Below are 19,329 nucleotides of genomic sequence, written 5' to 3' on the forward strand. Positions count from 1 at the left end.
ATTCAAAATTTTATAATCGAAAGGTTGCGATTGTCGCAAATTACTTTTATTGCTGAATCGACAATTAAATATTATAGTTTCTCATGAAATTCGATGTCGACGCTTTGCATCGTTAAATCACCGACGAGATGATACTGATGAAGATATATCAAAGACTATCAATCTTACAATTAGATAAATATGTGATTATTATCAGGGCCTTAAGAACCCGGAAATAATTGAAAAATATTAACATTATCTACATATAACTGTCGATTTAAAATTTTCGACCGCCGACTTATAATAAATATCTGAATAATTAGCTTATTATAATACAGTTTTAAATTCGTGATTTATTATATATATTATGCAGATGTTTCATAACTAAGCATCTAAGCATTCATATTTACAACGCATTAATATTATATATACAGGCTAGTACCTTCCATAGGAAGGTTTGGAAACACTCTATGACAGATGCCGTACGTGCGACTATTTACAGATAAATAGTCGCACGGCAGCGATCTGTGCATGAATATATCGTAAGACGTTCGAATCATCATATATATTTCCACCTGGGACACTTGCAACACTCTTGTACATGTCGAAAATATGTCGGATGATTATTTTGCGATACCGAAGTGCTCGGAGTTGAATTTGTTGAACAGCGAATCACAAGTCACAGGTGCACCTTTGGGAAGTTCTCCAGCAAGAATGGAAACGTATCCCGACTGAACTCCAAAAGTTGATCCACCGTATGCCGAGAATATGCAAGGCAGTCATTAAAGCAAAAGGTGTGGTTACTTTGAGGAATGTAAAAATTAATGAAAATTTTTTATTTTAAGTACAAAGTACAATATATTGATTTTATTATGTACTATTTTCTGTATATTGCATTTTATAGAGTGTTTCCAAACTTATGGAGGGTACTGTGTGTGTGTATATATATATATATTTATTGTGTTGCACTACCGCATTTTTTTATATAATATAAAATAAAACGAAACTATACTATATAGCAAAGAAAGATACGTCGGTAAAAATCGGTTGTCTCGATAGACAACAGTAAGATGTCACTTTGAGTCCTTTTTGAAAATTCGACACTATTTCTTTTTAAATAATCTTTATTTTAAACAATGATTTCTCTGATCGCTCTTCTTTAACTTTTGAAAGAAGATCCGTTAGATTTTTTTTAATTTATCAAAATTATTTTTCTATTATTTGAGTCTGCATATTTTCGTTAGAAAGGTATTCGTTCATAACTATTCTAATAATTCAGACATTTTATTATATAATATTTAAACCTGATAAATATTGTTAATATTTTAAATTTAAAAAATGTATATTTCTCATTAGATGTGATATCTTTAATATGTAACTAAATAAAAAAAATTATCAAACATTTTTTTCTTAATTTTACCGTTCTTATTAATTTCGTTTCTCTTTCTTTTTAAAATATTTCTATCTATTCTTCTAAAATCCGTCTATCGTCTAATAAACTAATTTAAAATAGAGCTGCTATCTTTGCGCAAAAAGAATAAATGTTGAATCGCATGTTTTTAGTATATAAAGTGTTTTTACAACTTACGTTTCAACTAAAAACTTTAATGTCGCTATTATAAATACTAAATATGTATACGTGAAAATTAAGATCCTTATTTATACAACGAATAGGAGATTTTCTTCGCCGCGGTGAATAAATAACAAAAGTGACTTGATTTCCTTGTCGATAACTGGCAATTTTATTATCCTTACTTATAATAAAATGCTTATTCGCGAATAAGAAAATGTTGACGTGGATTTGAGAAAGGGATTTCTTTTCTCAAATCTACGTAAAAATTTACAGCAAATTTATTATCGCAAATTGAAATCAACGAAATGATATCGCTAATCCTTGGCTAAAAGAATCACTTTTTCGTTTCTTTGTTCGTACCTGGCGCGCAGGCAAACGAATAGGCAGGTAACCGTGGTCACCAGGTAACTCATACATTACAACGATGACCGAGAAGGAGAGGGGCCCGACGCAGGACGCAGGTCGACGGTCGACTCTGTCGAGCGAAGTGGCCGAGGTGGCGGCGTTCTCGTTCTCCGCCTCCGCCACCGTCGCCGCGTCAGCCGTCAGCTCGCACTGCTCGCAGCTCGCAGTCTCGTTCGGCGAGCGTTCGTCGTCACTCGTCGGTCGAAGGAGGTCGCAGCTGGTGGGCGCGCGGGTGTGGAGGTGAAAAAGTGGAGAACGTACCTCGGAGCGGAAATTTATTTTTTCACGACGTGCGGGGAAAAAAGTGCGAGCGGGAAAAACACAGGCAAGAGGAGCAAGAGTAGCAGAATGTTGAGTGCGTGAAAGGGTGAAACGAGACGAGAGAAGAAGGAGCCGAAAAGCAGACTTGGAGCCGGAAAATGCGGGCGCGACACGTCGTGGCAGGTGAGTCAGGCAGGTCTCCCCCTGTTAAGACCGCGGTTGCGGTCGCCATCGCTCCGTGCAACCGTGCGACCGTGCGAGCGTCGCGGGCCGGGGCCCTGAGTGGCCCTGACGCGAGACGCGACGCCGCGCCGCCGCCGCCGCGCCGTCCAGACGCGAAATCTTACCTGAGGGAAACGTTGAAATCGTTTTAATTTACGCCGATCCGCGATCGTTGATCCCGAATGTTAAATCTTCCGTCGCGAATATAACGAGCGGAACAAGATGTAGCGTTCACCGAATTTGTGATTCATCCGAATTGTGGATCCTGAATATAAACGCAGTATAAGCGATGATCTACGCTGACTTACGAGAGATCCTGAATCGATAATCGAACTATGGTGAATCAAGACAAAGCGATATACATCTATATTATCTTATTATTATTTTTTAAATCAGACTGAATAAAATGATAATAAAAGTGTACAATATATATGTTTGTGTGTATAGATACATGCATATATAAAATTATTATATATATGTACATACTGTATATATAATTATAATTGATGAACCCTGGATATTAGATATAGGATCGAGGAATTTTTACGCTTATTGTTGGTTCCAGAAGACTTCTTACGGGAGACGAAATTCTTTTTACGAATTTTTAAATAATCAAATGAAAAATCCTCGTAAGTCAAAATATCAAGACTGCGTGATTGTTTTGCTAGGTAATTTGTGAATAAATTCAGGGCCGTGGGACAATTCAGACAATTGTGACAGGTGCAGGAAAAATTCACCCTCGAAACATTCTGCATACCTACCTAACCGTCTACCTGAGGTACTGTTATGAGAAAAGCATATCGTTACGCTCCAAGGGAGTCTGGCATTTTGATTGTAGTTAACAAAGAGTCTCTGGTAATCGACGTTGTACAAAAATAGCTTATTGCGTTGCAAAATAATAATTGATAGAAAAATGTCACTGCCAAAGATATCATCCGGAAAACTAAATAGATTTGAAACAAGTATTTTTCTATAAAAAAAAAACACACATATACATATTGCAGCATAGTTAAAATATGGAAAAAAGATTATATAGAATTAAAAAGGATTAGACAAAGTTAAGAAAAGACAGATATATGGAGATATATGTATAATAAATATAGAATTGAAATTTTACTTCTCTCTCTCTCTCTCTCTCTCTCTCTCTCTCTCTCTCTCTCATAGTCTACGTATTTTGTATCACCTTTCTGCATCTCGAGGTTCGCAGATTATCGGCCATCTATTTTGCTGTTTTGAGAGTTTGTTTGACTAGATTTAGGTATATGTTATATCGCTTGGCTCTCTAGCGTTCTCTGGGAGCATCACGTGATGCGCTAACGAGACGAAGCTGAATCTATTGAAATCTCCCGCAGGTGAGTTCAATACCAGATCCCAGAACGAGTAAAATCAGCTTTCTTGGCTCTTTATGATTGAATTTTGATAATACTGAACCTTCTCTTCAATCACGCAATGTTAATTTTTATAAAACAATTATGTCTTATAAATTTTGAATTTTATTAAAATTAATTTCGAGACATACTCCAATTATTTGAAATTTATTTAATTTTCATAATACAAAAACGTTCTCTAATTAAATTTTTCGAGCGTTGTTGTTTAATAATTTATTATTTGAGGATTGCATTTAAAAGGAATAATTTGCATTTGTGTGGCAAAGGAATTATAGCAGTGCCAAATGAGAGAATTATAACGTTGCGTGAATTATGGAATTTTCTAACGAGCGTGATAAACCATCAGTTGGACATTCTCTTCCGTGGTATCGTATGTGACAATGAAAAATTCTGATTGCGTGCGATGCGGTATTAATCGATATCGCTTGGTGCAACGAATAACCTTCGAAATGCATTTGCAAAAAGTAGAACGATTCAACAGTCGAAAGCAAAAGTGGCTTCAGTTAATCGAAGTCGAAGTCTCTTCGCTATTCGATTCTTAATTTTTTTTAGAAGAGATGATAATCTAATTTTATCATTTGTATTATTATATAATAATAACCATTGTATAATCGGGCATAATGTGTGTATTCGGGAACAATGTGTTTGACTCCAATGTATTCGACATCTTTCTATTGTAAGTTGTAAAAAATATTGGATTGCACATGCACATGCGAGTGGTGATAACAAAAATTTCTGAATTTACTAACTATTAGGATTTTAATTAAACTGTAAAAACAAAATAATTAAATCCATCGACAATTATGTTACCTGATTCTTAGAAAAGTGATATAATCGTACCGATAAAAATCTTAATGATATTATTATTGTGTGGGAAAACGGATGTGTCCTCACGTTTGGCATGCCTGATTTTCTTCTATTTCTTTTTGTATTAGATTTTATTTTATTATTTCAGCTTCGCGCGTTTTATGATTTAATACTAAAATTTTAAGATACATATAGTTCTCCTACAACTATACATAAAATATTTTTTAATTTACATTATTAAGAGAAATATATATAGAATCTATAAAGATTTTTGTAGAATTCGGTAAGTCCTTCATTTTAGTAGCAACACAGTTCTGAAACAAACAAATATTCAGATACTGTGCTGTGTTTCAACGTTTGGAACATCTGAAGATTTTTTCGTGCCGTCAACAATGGAATGGTTTTTCCTCGAGTTGGAATTTCGATTTGGATTAGAAGAGAAAAAGGAAAGAAAGAAAAATGCCCATTTTTCACAATAGATAAAATTATTGCGAAGGTACAGTTCTGAAACAAACAAATATTCAGGTACTGTGCTGTGTTTCAACGTTTGGAACACCTGACGATTTTTTCGTGCCGTCAACAATGGAATGGTTTTTCCTCGGGTTGGAATTTCGATTTGGATTAGAAGAGAAAAAGAAAAGAAAAAAAAATACCCATTTTCCACAATAGATAAAATTCTTGTGAAGGTATGCGATTGCAAATGAGACGTTTTTCTCGTCCCGAGAAGAATAAACGCTGGAATAATTCATAGGCTGGTTATCTCCCTGCGAGTGAGCTTCCGCTTTTATGCACACCTTTCCGGTCACGTAAAAGCGCGCTGCGCATTGACCGCGCACGAGGAGGCGCTCTTTCGTAACGGTATAAACTTTTACCTCTTCGGGATCACCGGCGTGGATCAGTGACCGACCCGAGAGAGTCACTACGATGACCCGTGAAATTGTCGTTCTCAGACGACAATTATCAGAAAACGAGTACTATGCAAATTTACAAACTATACAGCAAAGATCAACCATCAACTTTCGCAAAAATTTCCAGAAATAAATAACTTTATTACATTTTGTAACTTTTTTTCGCCCAACTTTAAAGATTTTTTTTATAACATTTACTTTCTGTCTCCGAAGAGATTACATATCTCTATTTAAAAATTAATTTTATGTTATAAGCTGCTTGTAAAGTTTCTTGCATCTCGAGAAAATATATAATACAAAATCTTAATTATTAAATTACAAAAATATATTACAGTTTGTAACGCATCTTGAACGGGTGGCGGATCTTGATGTTCTCTAACTTCTCGTCACAGACGTTGTCCAACTGTGTCCAACTTTCCAAAACTGTAAAGGCCCGTCAAACTCGGGGAAATGTCCTTTGTCCGCTCCGTGAAAGATGCTTTAGACCGGGGCGGACAAACGGCTTATCGCTCCAGGAATTTCTGTGCGCTTCGTGATCGTGCCGTAGCCGAGCACTTTTCGTATGGAAATACGAAAGCTGACGCGAGTTTAGATAAGCGACCACCTGTGTGTGTGTGTGTAAAAAGTATCATCCCTATGAGTCATCTCAATTTTTCGAACAATGTCGAGACGTTGGAGCGAAGCAACGAACTGCGGAGTCTGCGATATCAATATCGTTAAATTGCTCGAAATAAATTGATTTAATTGAAAACGATGACAATAGGGAAATGATGGTTTACAACGGGTAACAACATATTTGCATAACAATATTGATGCATATACATATCTTGCCTAGAAGATGCCTCTACAAATACTCGCTGAAATTAAATTTGGTTAAACGAACTCTTTTAGGATTTTGTTGTTGGATTTTAATTAAACTCTCTATCTCTCACGAGTATAGATAATAATTATATTATATTAAAGATTTTAAACGTCTTACAGATATGTATTTTAATAGGTACCTACTTATAAGGAAAGATTCTCCTTTCTCAAGCTTTCAAGATATTCAAAATTTCCAAGAATCTTCGGTTTTAAATGATAATTTGAAGTAATTCGAAACTTTACAAGGTACTGGAATAGCAAACTTTCGAAAGAGGGCATCGTACGCTTATATATTATTAGTCAGAGACCAAGTTTTCAGGCATTGTTGTACGCGACATGATATCGATAACCACGCTAGAAGAGGTCGATAGCTTCACGAACAGACGTCGTTTCCTCTCTGAAAAAGCATTTAACGGAACGTCATCTCGCTCGAGAGCGGAGGCGTGTGCGCGTATGTGACGCAATTGTTCCACGTGTCGCCTGTCAATTTATATCGAGCCAGCACTCGACGCGACGAGGCGTCGCGAATAATTTTGCGGATAATTCGCGCTGCGGGCGAAAAATATTTCGAGTGTATTAAACTCGTTTCTGCTATGAGCGTACTTGTCACTCTATGTTTTTATTGCATTTCATGTTTTTAAGAGGACCTTGCGGGCACGAGAGAGCTCTGAAAGCTTTTACACGAATTTATAGCGTTCGTGTCCGATAAAGGAACTTCTGATACGATTGCAAAATATTCGATGCAGAATGTATTTTGTGTCATTATTGCAGATTTTGTATAATAATAATAGGTTTTACACAACGTATCCAGAATATACAATACAGGTTTTTTTTCTTCAACAATATGGATTCTTCTTATTGGCAAACACGCGCGAATCAAGGAATAATTTTGGATTATTCAGACAAATTTTTTTTTCTTTATGCGTGTATATGCATGCGTATATTTTTTCCTTATACATATATATTTTTTCAATTATGTTTATATATTTTTTTTCACGATTCGTACAATGCAAACATTGAAAAATTTCGATAAATGAAATTCTCTATAAAAAAAGAAAACAGAGAATGTTTCTATTCGACTGACTGCGAAAGCGCGCTCACGGGATGTCACAGCGAAAAAACGCAGCGAATCGAATGAAAGTTGCATCCGCACGAGTGTGCACGATACCGGCGTTAAATTACAAAACCGGCTCAGCGTGGCGTAATATTACGCTCCGTTCACTCGCGCGAAATTCGAATGCGAAAAAATAAATTCCGATGTGTCTTCCGGCTCGTCATTGAATTCAAATAAAACGCGCAATTATTTTACACTTCACACCAGAAAACAATTCTTAATTGTTAATATTTGTGTTTGTGATTTCTGTATGATTTCCGAATGTATGATTTAAAAATACATACGTTCTAAAACTAGATTCTGAATATTATTTTTCGAGGAAATTTTATGTTTAAAAATATTACTTACAAATTAACAATTATTTTAAACAAGACGACTTTTAATTAAAATGAATTTTTCAAGAAAATGTACCTTTAGAAAATGGATAATGAAAGATAGAAATAAAAAACGTTTGATCCTGCCGCGAAATGTTTTCTTTAGCTTTGGGGAAAATATGTATAAAGAATGGAATCTTTAGTGAAAGACAGTTGTAAGAAGGGGCACATGGCCTTTGTGAATGACGCCAGAACCCCTAGAGCCCAGTATTTTTACAAAGAAAGATATTTCACAGGTCCCGAGGACTCATTCGAGTGCCTAATTTTGACAATTAACAGACCCTCTTTCAGCCCCCACTCGAATCTCATATACTTAAACTCTCAAATGAAGTAACGAAAAATACATTTACCGTCGAGATAACACTCTCAAAAGAGCATGCATTGATTAGTTAATTAGTCTTGTTATCTTTGATGAATGAATTAACAAAAAACTAGGGGTTTGATAATTTCACTTCGCCGATTTTCCATGAACTGATAAGTATAATTTTATATTTTAATGAGAGAACTTGTTGCCTCTCGTTATTTTCTTATAGTTATATAAAATATTATAATGTTTTATATATATACAATATATATATATCTTATACAGACAAGATGTTTGAAGTTATAGAACATAAGTTTCTTCTTTTTTGTGACAGTAAAACAACAATATTCAGAAAGCCATCTCTTCCGCAAATATATCGCATGTATCATAACATAGCTGAATCATCACATTGACGGCCAAGTGCAATCCGCGCGCGATAATTTTTTCGTACTTCGATATGCAGCGTGATGAATATTTCCGTCACGTGTACGAAGTAAACTAAAAATATTTTTCAACATTTATAACGTTTCCACGAACCTTAAAATACGAACGTAAAATAAAAAAATGTTTAAACCAGACAAAACTCCAAACTAAAATAATGTTTTTTTTTGCGTGTATTGTTTTACATTTTTTCCGAAAAACTTACGCGCTGAAAATAGTTCGAGTGAGATTTGAGAAATAATACCCCTGCCAATACACAAACTGTTGCGGGAACTTTATATTAAATTTTAAGAGTTTTCTTTGAAGAATCTCGAGACGACTTTGCCTGTACGGAAGTTTAAATTGAGAATTAATTACGTGTTGTAATAGATAAACAAATAGAAAATGGCCAAAATTATATTAGAAGCAGCGTTTTTATTTAAAAAGCAATGATTTTTTATTATTTTATTAATTGTAAAATATATTATCGAGCATGTAGAATTGATCCTTCTTCTCTTCCCTTTTTCAAATAAGCTGATTAATAATTCACTCCCAGAGTTTCGCAAAGTTACTTCAGCTTTATCCCGCGTTTGGGGAGCATTGAACAGAACACACGCAGTCATACGGCTTTTATGAATCATAAAATCGAAATATATTGCGGTGTTAAACGTAAAGGAATCATCGACGGTGAATACATTTTTTGATATACGACTTCATAGTCTAAACTTGTTAAGTTTTACATGCTCACGCTTTGAAATTAACGTCATTAATGTGCTTTTTTGTAAATTTCCATAAAGCTCTCCAGACTTTTTTTAGGCTTTTCCTCTTATCTTTATTTGTTAATAAAAAAGAGATTTATTAATCAATTCATTAAAAAAAATTAAATATATTATTTCCATCGAGGACGCAAAATATTTAATCGTTTATTCTATAAATATTTTTAAATAATATATTTTACATATATGCAATAACTGAAAAATTTATAGAGATTTATAAGAAAAGGTAGTTGTAAAGTTTTCCAAATAATTTATCCTTTTTGACTTGCAAGTTTTGTAAAATTTTCTGTACTTAAGTATCCTATTTGCTGTTCTGTTATAAATGTCTCAATTATCCTAAGATAGAAAGAAGAAAAGATAAAATTTTCTAATGTCAAACGAGATATTTTCTGACGACTATGACTGTCTATTACGCGAGTCATTCACAGTATTGGAATACTTTCATAGCATGCACTTATGTTATCTGAGTCTACCGTTTAGGAGCAAATGTATAGATATCCCGTAATCCATCCGATATAGGTGTAATCCTGATGAAGACGCAACTATGTAGATATGTGTATGTGTGGGTATGCGTTTCCCGTCGACGTTACGAGCCGCCGCGCTGCGCCGCATAAAATTGCGTAAAGTCGATAGCGATTGCGACTCGTCACCGTCGTCCGCTCGTTTATTTCTCCTCACTCCAAGTTCTTCGTCAGTAATAATAAGTAAGTGGAATCGATTTTATCAGGATCGAGTACGAGTCGCGTTGATATCGCGCATCCTGCTTCGTCTTTGCGGAGTTTGAGAAGGGAATCTCGCGCGGAAGAGAAAGACAGTCAGCGATGACCGATGAACGATTTATCGTTTTCGTTCGTACAACAGGGTCGATGATTGTCCCGATCTGCAACAAAAGCCATATTTCGCAACGCAACGTCGCGGGAATGCAAGGATCGCGAAAAAAGAAATACACTCGACCATGGAATGCCACGGCGATTGTATACGTATGCTCGTTCCACATGAGCTCTCGATACGGCGCGGAATCGCTTTTACAATCGCGGCACATATACATATGATAAGCGAAATCGCGTTTCAGCATTTCGTGCCAATTACAAAAATTCGCGAGTGAAATATCTCGTTGGAAAGTTAGATCGACGTGAGATATTTGCGCGGAGGAAGCGAGATAAATGATGATTGATGGCGATAATAGGATATATGCCGGGACTTATACGATCTAGAGGATCATGAAAGGTCCAGAAGCTAGAGGAGCGAAATAAATTCGCGGAATCGACCGCGGAATCTTTCCGTTTGAACGAAAATAACGAAGGAAATTAATCTCAATTTATAATTTTACCGGAACTATATATTAAGAGAAACTGTTTAAATATTATTGTAAAAAAAAAATTCCGACCGCAAAATATTACACACGAAATGTGTACGTCGAGATTCGATTGTTTCTTAATTTCTTGATTTATCGGAGAATAAATAGGAATTACGAGATATAAATAAACCAGAAATGTAATGGACATTTGACGAAACACAATTCGCGTTTTTCTGGTGTAGACGTAAACGTTAACAAGGACTATCTCCTACGCTTAATAGAGTCTCCTGCGAGAGATCGATTTTCCGAGAATTGTCAGCGGCTTGAATGGTTAAAGGATGACGAACACATCGACATGCTAATTAACGTTGAATCCTGATAGCTCGAAATGTGAAAGGAGCCTCTCGACCGCGCGACGCCCAAATTGACTTCCGTTTATTCCGGCGGGTATCATCCCCGGGGCTTGACATAAAACGGGCGCAATTCGCATCGAAAATAATACGTCTCGTCCGACCGGATCCGGTTTCGGCGAAGACGATTATACATATTTAATATGATCATAAATATCGCACGGATGTCGCACAATACGTGGCTATATCGGGAACGCTCGCTCTTCTATAGTGTCGCATCTCTCGCGACTCGCGACACTAGTGAATCGCTTCATGTAATTCCGTACTATACTATACTGTATAGATAAAGGAGTTGACGGAAATTAGATAACTCTTATTAAGGTAATTGCGTATGATTATTTGCGTAATGACACACAAAGCGGAATTATTTTTCTTTTGGCTACAAAATTAGACTAATTATAGTCTCAATTAGCTCCGATTTTCTAAAATAGTGAATTATCTAAATAGTGATGTTTTTAAATTACAATAGTCAGTCGGAAAAACCTTGAATTTATTTTTCTTTTGTGCATTTATTTAGTGTATTTTACAATGTCTCTCATTATTTATTTTATTATATATTTTCTACCAAAGAAAAATAAATCAGCAAAATTTCGGAAATTTTACGTCGTCGTGAAAGCCTCTTTTGTTCATTTTTAAGGCATTTTCCTTTATTTTTCCACGAACCTTTTAAATCTCTTTTAAACCTTCAACGTCTTTCAAGATTGCTGCGTTGCACCTAAACACAAAATGCAAGCGACTGACTCCTCTTACGCTTACGATGCCTGAAACGAAAAACGGTTAACGGCGGTTTCGTCTGGCCATCAGGTAACAACGCTTACAACGCAACATTGTAATACGCCTCTCTTCCTACATGGTTGTATACGTGTACACGTACGTTGTTCAAGGCACGCACCTGAGCGTGAAGCGAGGGACTCGCGTTGATGCACCGATGTGGCTTCCAACTACGCTCACCTTACCTAGTATATTTGGATAACTCAAGAGCAAAACAAGTTTTAAGTTTTAACCGTTTACAAGAGTTTAAATAATAGGCAGTAAGTGTAGGTTACCGAGCCATAAAACAATAAGACTGGAATATTTTTTATGTAATTTTCCCTTTTATTCTTTATAAAAAGCGGAATTGATTAATTGCTAAATTATTTCATTTATAAAAAAGATAATTATATAATTTTTTATCAAGTTTATATTTACGAATTTATTACAATTATTATATATGTTAGACTTAAGAAGATTTTAGAAATATGCGTGCAATGATGAAATGAGGAAGAAGAGAGCCACGTAGATGACATAAAAATTCACCTCTGATGGCACGCGGTACATCTAATGCACTCTCGTCGGCCTTTGAGAGTCGCATGTCGTCGATCTAATCATCGAACTTTCGAGCTGCGGAGATTGCGCTCCCGCGATAATTGCACCCGGGTAATTAAATCGAGCGGGTTTTTTTCTTTTTTTTTCGTTACTTGGCGAGAAAGCCTCTGGCCGAGCTCTCGTTCTACGACGTCGTCGAGCGGAACGCGATATTACAATGAGATTTAAAAGCGATCGATATTCCGTACGTCAGACATACGGGTCGCGCGACTTGCCTCGGAGATTTCCCAATCGGAAATCTCGGGTCTAAAATCGAAGGAAATCCGAACGTTTAAAATGAACTGTGCGATGTGCATAATAAAACGTAAATAATGAGGGAAAAATCAGGGAAAGTAGCAAGAAAGCGCGATATAACAAAAGGTAATAAAGAAGGGGTCAAATCACGCGAAATGCATCCACTCCGTATGCAAAGTATGTGGGAAAGCGAGAGGGAGGCGTTGGCGTTTCTAAGGCGGAACACTGTATTCACCATCGCCGGCAGAATGCAATTCTGTTGTGCAGTTATCCGTCATTATGTGCCAGGTTGCGGTACTCTCGCTCGCTGCATCCTGCCGCTTTTCTATCGCGGTTCCTTGGCCTCGCGTTCGAAGAAAACAACAAAATTATATTAAAGAAGAGAAGAGTAAACATACCGATTGACGTAAAAAAGAATGAATTAAAAATTAACAATTGATATGTTCTCCCTTTTTGGAAACTTTTTGATTAACAGTATTAACCTTTTGACTCTCAGGATGATTTCCTGTGATTTAGACATAATAAGTTCCCAAGAAGGGCGAATGGCTCGCCCTGAGTAAATAAGTTATATATTTTCTTGAAAGTTAATTATATTATACAACGCATTTATTTGTCTCAAAAATAAAAGCTTATAACTTAAAAATAAATTAGACAAATCCACAAAAATTATCAAAATTTTTTGGCAGAATTGTTCTTAAAAAAATCATTTATGGGGAGAACGAATCGACCCGCGAGAGAGAGTCGAAAACTTAAACATATTTTAACATTGTATAATCTCTAATATTTATATTTATAACATTAATTTATATTTGTAATGTATTAATATTAATATTTATGTGTGCACGTAAATATATTCTTTGTTTCCGTTTTCCCCGAAAATCAGATTTATGCATCGCTAGATATACAATGATTGTGCTAGTTTAATAGAGGCGTCGATAGCTTTTAATAATGCAGACGTAGAAAGTTTGTCGGCGTGGCTCCCTCCTCCCAGGCCTGTTGTTAGTTAACTGCAACCTGCATCGCGATGCACACTGTCGTACATAATTCCCGACTTCCCGTAGACGGCGTGTATGCGCCGTCATCTCCTCGTCTCTCGCCTCTCGCCGCTCGCCTCTCACGGGAAAAGCTGATTTCACACAATACGGAGATTAAACCTTTACCTACCTCGGAAATTAGCTTCCACGCGTGCGGGACCAATAAGCGGATACTCTCGTTTTCGTAAATGACAAGATTGTTGCGCTCCTTAATAATTAAATTATACAATATTTCTAATTAAAAATTGTCGATCGGTTTTCAATGTACATCAAGAACGTTTCGCACACGTCAATGTAAAATTGATAAAATTCACGAATTACATAAAATATAATATTTATTTATTATAAATTTATTAAGATTTACGCACGACGATACACTTATTATAATAATTTGTCGGAGAATTCTTGACATAAATAAGAACTACGAGAACTGTTTCTATTACCTGGAGAGTCACAGCCTTGTCATAATAATGCCAGTGGCTATATTTCGCAATAGACAAAGGAACCTCCTTATTCGCGTCCGTCGCGCATAACGCGATCGTTGAATTCCCACGTGTCAGTGAACCGAAAGCTCTGCAACACGAACTCGGCCATAGCCACGTGCAATAGTTCTGTTCTAGTTACAGTTCTGTTTGTCTCTCCTTTCTTTCCCCAGAGACCGATACTCATTTCTGCGTGGACAAAACGTTTAATCAAGAACATTTCATTGAATATTACCCAAGAAATTATTTTATTAAAATTACTATTTGTTAATTTAATATCCACCTGTATTTGCATATAATCCAAAGGTTTAATTAATTTTATTTTCAATATTTTGACTACGTGAATAATTGTGCCAAAAATTATGTCTATGTAGATTGCCTTCTAATTAAAATTATATTAAAATTTGCCAGAAATTAATTCATTGTTAATGAAACGGGTTTTATCGACGAAGTGGAAATGGTTCATAGAAGTTGCCTTTCTCAGCATTATCCTCGCCGTCTCCGTACGACTTTGTAAAAACAGCCACACCGAATCGTCCTGTACGACTTTACAATACATTCCAAAACTCGTCGGTATTCACCTATGAGAGCTGAGTTATACGACTCGACTGACTCACAATTGCCACGCCTTCGTCGAGCCGAGTATAATACTCTTTGTTGCGCGGAAAACGTTGCATTTCGAGACAGCGCAGCGTGTCGTGCTCCATACCGCAGCGCGCAGTCTCGATTAGGCTAAATTAAACTAAAAAGTGGAACGACTCGCTCGAGTAAAACTTTGATCGGTACTTTCGTGATTGTTACATACTTATATGTCTATTGCATAAAGTATTTGCAATGCAATTTTCACGTTAAATTTGATTGTTTTAAATCCGTGCTTGGCGTCCAACGAAACAGTATAGAGAGTATTTCTCGGATTTGCATGTTCTAATTGAAAGAGTGAAGAAGAGACAAGCTATTTATTCGGAGAGAAAGTGGACTGTACTTTATGCCAGGGAGAGCATATCGTGCGTATCTTCGTGAAAAATTCCGTCGACCGAAAGGCGTATAGCTTATGATTTACGTTACGCATTTTCGTACGCAAAGATTGTTTATCTACGAATAGTTTATCTACTGCATAATACTTCAGGGGTTGAGAAATTCGTAAAGCATTCATAAAGTAAAGCATTAATTAAAGCTTATATGTTTTTATAATTTGTATGCAGGTATTATTACTTTGCATTGATTAATATGGAAATTCAAATGACATATCGTAGCGCATTTCTATTTTATTTGTTGATAAATTTAAGAATGCAGTTTTATGCAACCAATACGCTGTTACTTAACAATTAATAGAAAGTAAACAAATGTCTCTTTGAATTTTGAATTTATTCTTTAGAAAGTACATTGCTTAAAAAATTATATATCCATTTGAATCATAATAGAGATAATATTATGCGGGTCTCTGCTTTACACACTGATTCATTAATTGCAGCAAGAATCTTTTACGCCGTTACGTATCTTTAATCTAAAATATACGTGCAATTAAATCACTCGCTTCACAAACTCGATCCTTATTAAACGACATGATATCAACTCATTGAGCGCAAAACTGTTTAACTGCAGTCCAGATTGAATCGACAGTTATCAAATGTTTTTCCAGACGTGAAGAGACTAGTAGCAAATTAACCGACAATTCAATGATGGCATTAGCCGACTAACGGATTAATCATTCTATTTTTGTTGTATTTCTTTCCTGATATTCTTGATATTCTTAAAACACGCGGCACACTTTCCCAAACGATTGCGGTCGTCTCGCAGATGTCCCGTAAGGATGCGTCCGCGGTATCCTTACAGATGATGTATGCAGGCTGTTATGCTTTCTAACGGCAATTCGCCAAATTGTCCCGATTGGACTGCATTAGTCCGCGATTCGTCATGAACGCGATACACCCAACCGGGACCCGCGTTTTCGGTTCCCCGCGGTGATTCCCGACCCGCGACGAAAGCCGTTATGTTATTTCCACGGTTTTCTACCGTTTAACTTTGATCAGATTGTCGATCGCATTAAGCGAAAATAGGGTAACGAGACTAACGGATTAATCATTCCAGTTCTAGCTGCTGAGCGCGTGATTACGCGGTTTATGCTTGGCGACGTTTAACCGAGTATCTAATCGTGCACAGGGAAATTGACAATTGTCAACTGCATGTCCATTTTTTTTTCTAAAAGTAATAAAGTCCTCCGTAATTTACAGAGGCAAGAATCCACGAATCAGAAGATTCGTTTGAATAATAAAAAAAAAATTGTTTTTAAAATTTATGAAATGTAACAACCATACAAGGATTTTTTAGACAATTGATCTTGAATCTACGAAATCATAGACTCATGTTATCAAAGCTCCACAATCTTTGATTCTACGTCTCTACCAATTTTAGATTTTGTTTCTCGTGGATCAACAGATTTTCAATGCAAATCGCGAATTTATAAGTTCTCGGATCTACGTGATTATCCGCAATTCCTACGCGACAAACGCATCATTATTTGTTCCGTGCAGGAAGATTAATTTCCGGTAATTCCGTCATCGAAGCGACTCCGATGAACCTCCATTTATGTTTACACTTAGTCAACAACAAGTTTTACGCATTTTGTATGCGAGACACGCGAGTGCGTGAGTTCCTCGGACGTGTCGCGTGCTCGTATATCGCGGAAAAATTCGCGCGTAATGTGACTAACAATTGTGTATTCCACAAAATTTTCAAACTATAATACATTTTTTTAAATATCTATATTATTTAATTCAATTAAACTCTGTTTTAACCAAAATTGTGTCCAAAAGTCACGTCAAAATATTCAACAAAAATCGAGTTGCTAAATAAAGACAAACCATTATTGAAATCTTTATTAAGAAAAAGTTCAATTTATCGTGAAAGAACGTGAAAATATTTTAATTACCTATCAGTTTATTTTTTTCTATTTTTTTCTCTGCAAGCACACGTGTCCGTCACCGATTTGGATGCACTTTGGATATGTTGTTGAGCATCAACAAATATTAGACACGTATTTTTTTTGCGGCTCATCTCGACAAAAATAATAGGTGGATATGGGGTTAAATTAAAAAATTTGACATATTTGAAAAATGTGATTACGCTATTGTAAAGAGCACAAAAAACCATGCATAAACTTATAAAATCCGTTATTTTCGAGGGATTGTGGAGTTGTTTCAACCCCTAAACGTCGAGATAAGCCGCAAAATAAATACGTGTCTAATATTTTTTGATGCTCAACAACATATCCATGCAAAGCGCATCCAAATCGGGTAAGGACACTTCCACCGTTCACCTATTATTTTTGTCGAAATAAGCCGCAAAAAAAATACGTGTCTAATATTTTTTAATGCTCAACAACATATCCAAAGCGCATCCATATCGATGACGGACACTTCTGACCGTTCCCTTTAAGCAGTATTTTTTTTCTTTTTATAAATTTATGATTTTGTAAGTAAATTTCTAAATTTATGATCAGAGATAGATTAGGTTTTATAAGATCGATGGATTTTTAATAATATTACGGTCCCAATCCTTGATCCGTAGATCTTACTTAATTACATTCCCTCACATTTCTTGGTTTTCGTAAACTTGTGATAACAAGTCCTCAATTGTCAATGAGGACTTGTTTCTCCGGTTTCGAGTTTTCTACATAGTAAGTATCTCAGAATCTGCGACCATAGACCGAGTGCACTATACTTACAGCGAGTAGGATCGATGGCAGCCGATAAATAATGCATGACTCCCATTCGCACGCAGCGTTGTAAGGTTGTATGTACTTGCGAGATGACGACTGGCTATCCTTTTCGGAGGAAAAGAGATCACGCTCGCGCGGCATGGTGAAAATCGTTTCGCACCTTCTTTCACCAAAATAAAAATGAATATCCGTGTAATCTCGGTAGTACAAGATCCGAGAGTGTTGGCGGCATCCGACATTTATGAAAACGGATACTCTTAAATTAAGATCTAAATTCTGAATGAGTAGAAATTGTACGAAAAAATCTGCCAACTTGTACTCAAGAATTTATCAATCTCATATCAAGAATCTATTTTACTGGAATTTTTATGGAATCAGTATTAAAGATATATGATCATTCTGGTATCAAAAGATTTTATAAAATATATTACATAAGACTTTTTTTGATGTCAAGGATTTAAGAAATGCATGATTTACATTTACAAGAACATAAGATGCTCACAATCAAGAACAACGCGTGGACCAAGGTTCCATATGTAAATTGTACACGTGAATGAATACGAGCGAGTCCTTTCTCACGCGTAAGTAAGCGCGAAGCGTTCATGACAAAATCATAGTTCATCCTTGGAGATAATGGCACGCAGAGAGAGGCGTTATGTAACACGTCGTGTGTGCTCGCAGTGATAAATCGCGCTTTTCTCGTGGCCAATCTCGCTCGCGAGTGCTGAGCCCGTTTCGGAGAATGACTTGAATGAGTGGTTTTATCAAGCAAAGATTAACAAAGATTAAGAGAATTCAAAGGGTTCCATATATATTTAATTCATTTATAAAGGACTTAAAACATATTTTATTTAACTGCATTTAAATAAAATGGGGTTAATATATTGAACAAGTCCCAAAAAAATATACACGCAAAAATGGTAGAAATAATGTTTTATTCTATTTAATTTTATTTTATTTTTAGTGTTACAAATAACGTTAATTAAAACAAAAGCTAATGTTATAAAAACGTTAAAAAACTTGTTCACCGATTATACGGTCTGCGGTATAAACGACAAAAGATATTAAACACTCTCGCTGATAATGCATGTATCAGCACCTATTATCTAGTGACATATTGCGGCCGTAACCGATAATAAAAATTAGAGTGAACTCGTAAAGTAGTCTCTCTTTTCCTTTTTTTTGCCTTCCTCTTCTATCTCTTTCTCTCTCTCTCTCTCTCTCTCTCTCTCTCTCTCTCTCTCTCTCTCTCCTCCTTCTCTAATTCTCTTCACCTGTTTAGAAGATTATAGAGATAACTGAGATTACGAACGAACCGTTATACAAAGAATTCGCCCTCATGCAATATCATGCAATATCATGAGAAAAAGAACTGATATATTCAAGAGAAACGAAAA

At 35.9% G+C, this 19,329-nt stretch overlaps 1 protein-coding gene across 3 annotated transcripts in view; it reads left to right on the forward strand.

Annotated features, from left to right (window-relative positions):
• The first annotated feature begins 2,071 nt into the window (after nucleotides 1–2,071).
• The window catches only part of LOC112453290 (protein crumbs), a 33,570-nt gene continuing 16,312 nt past the window's right edge, over nucleotides 2,072–19,329 (forward strand). For all 3 annotated transcript variants that reach the window (XM_025013934.1, XM_025013935.1, XM_025013936.1), the window contains exon 1: nucleotides 2,072–2,401. In XM_025013934.1, the coding sequence (XP_024869702.1) occupies nucleotides 2,377–2,401 (25 nt within the window). In that variant the 5' untranslated portion in view covers nucleotides 2,072–2,376. The remainder of the gene's footprint in view (nucleotides 2,402–19,329) is intronic.

Source organism: Temnothorax curvispinosus, unplaced genomic scaffold (assembly GCF_003070985.1).
Source record: "Temnothorax curvispinosus isolate PA1 unplaced genomic scaffold, ASM307098v1 QBEX01004244.1, whole genome shotgun sequence".
NCBI lineage: Eukaryota > Metazoa > Arthropoda > Insecta > Hymenoptera > Formicidae > Temnothorax > Temnothorax curvispinosus.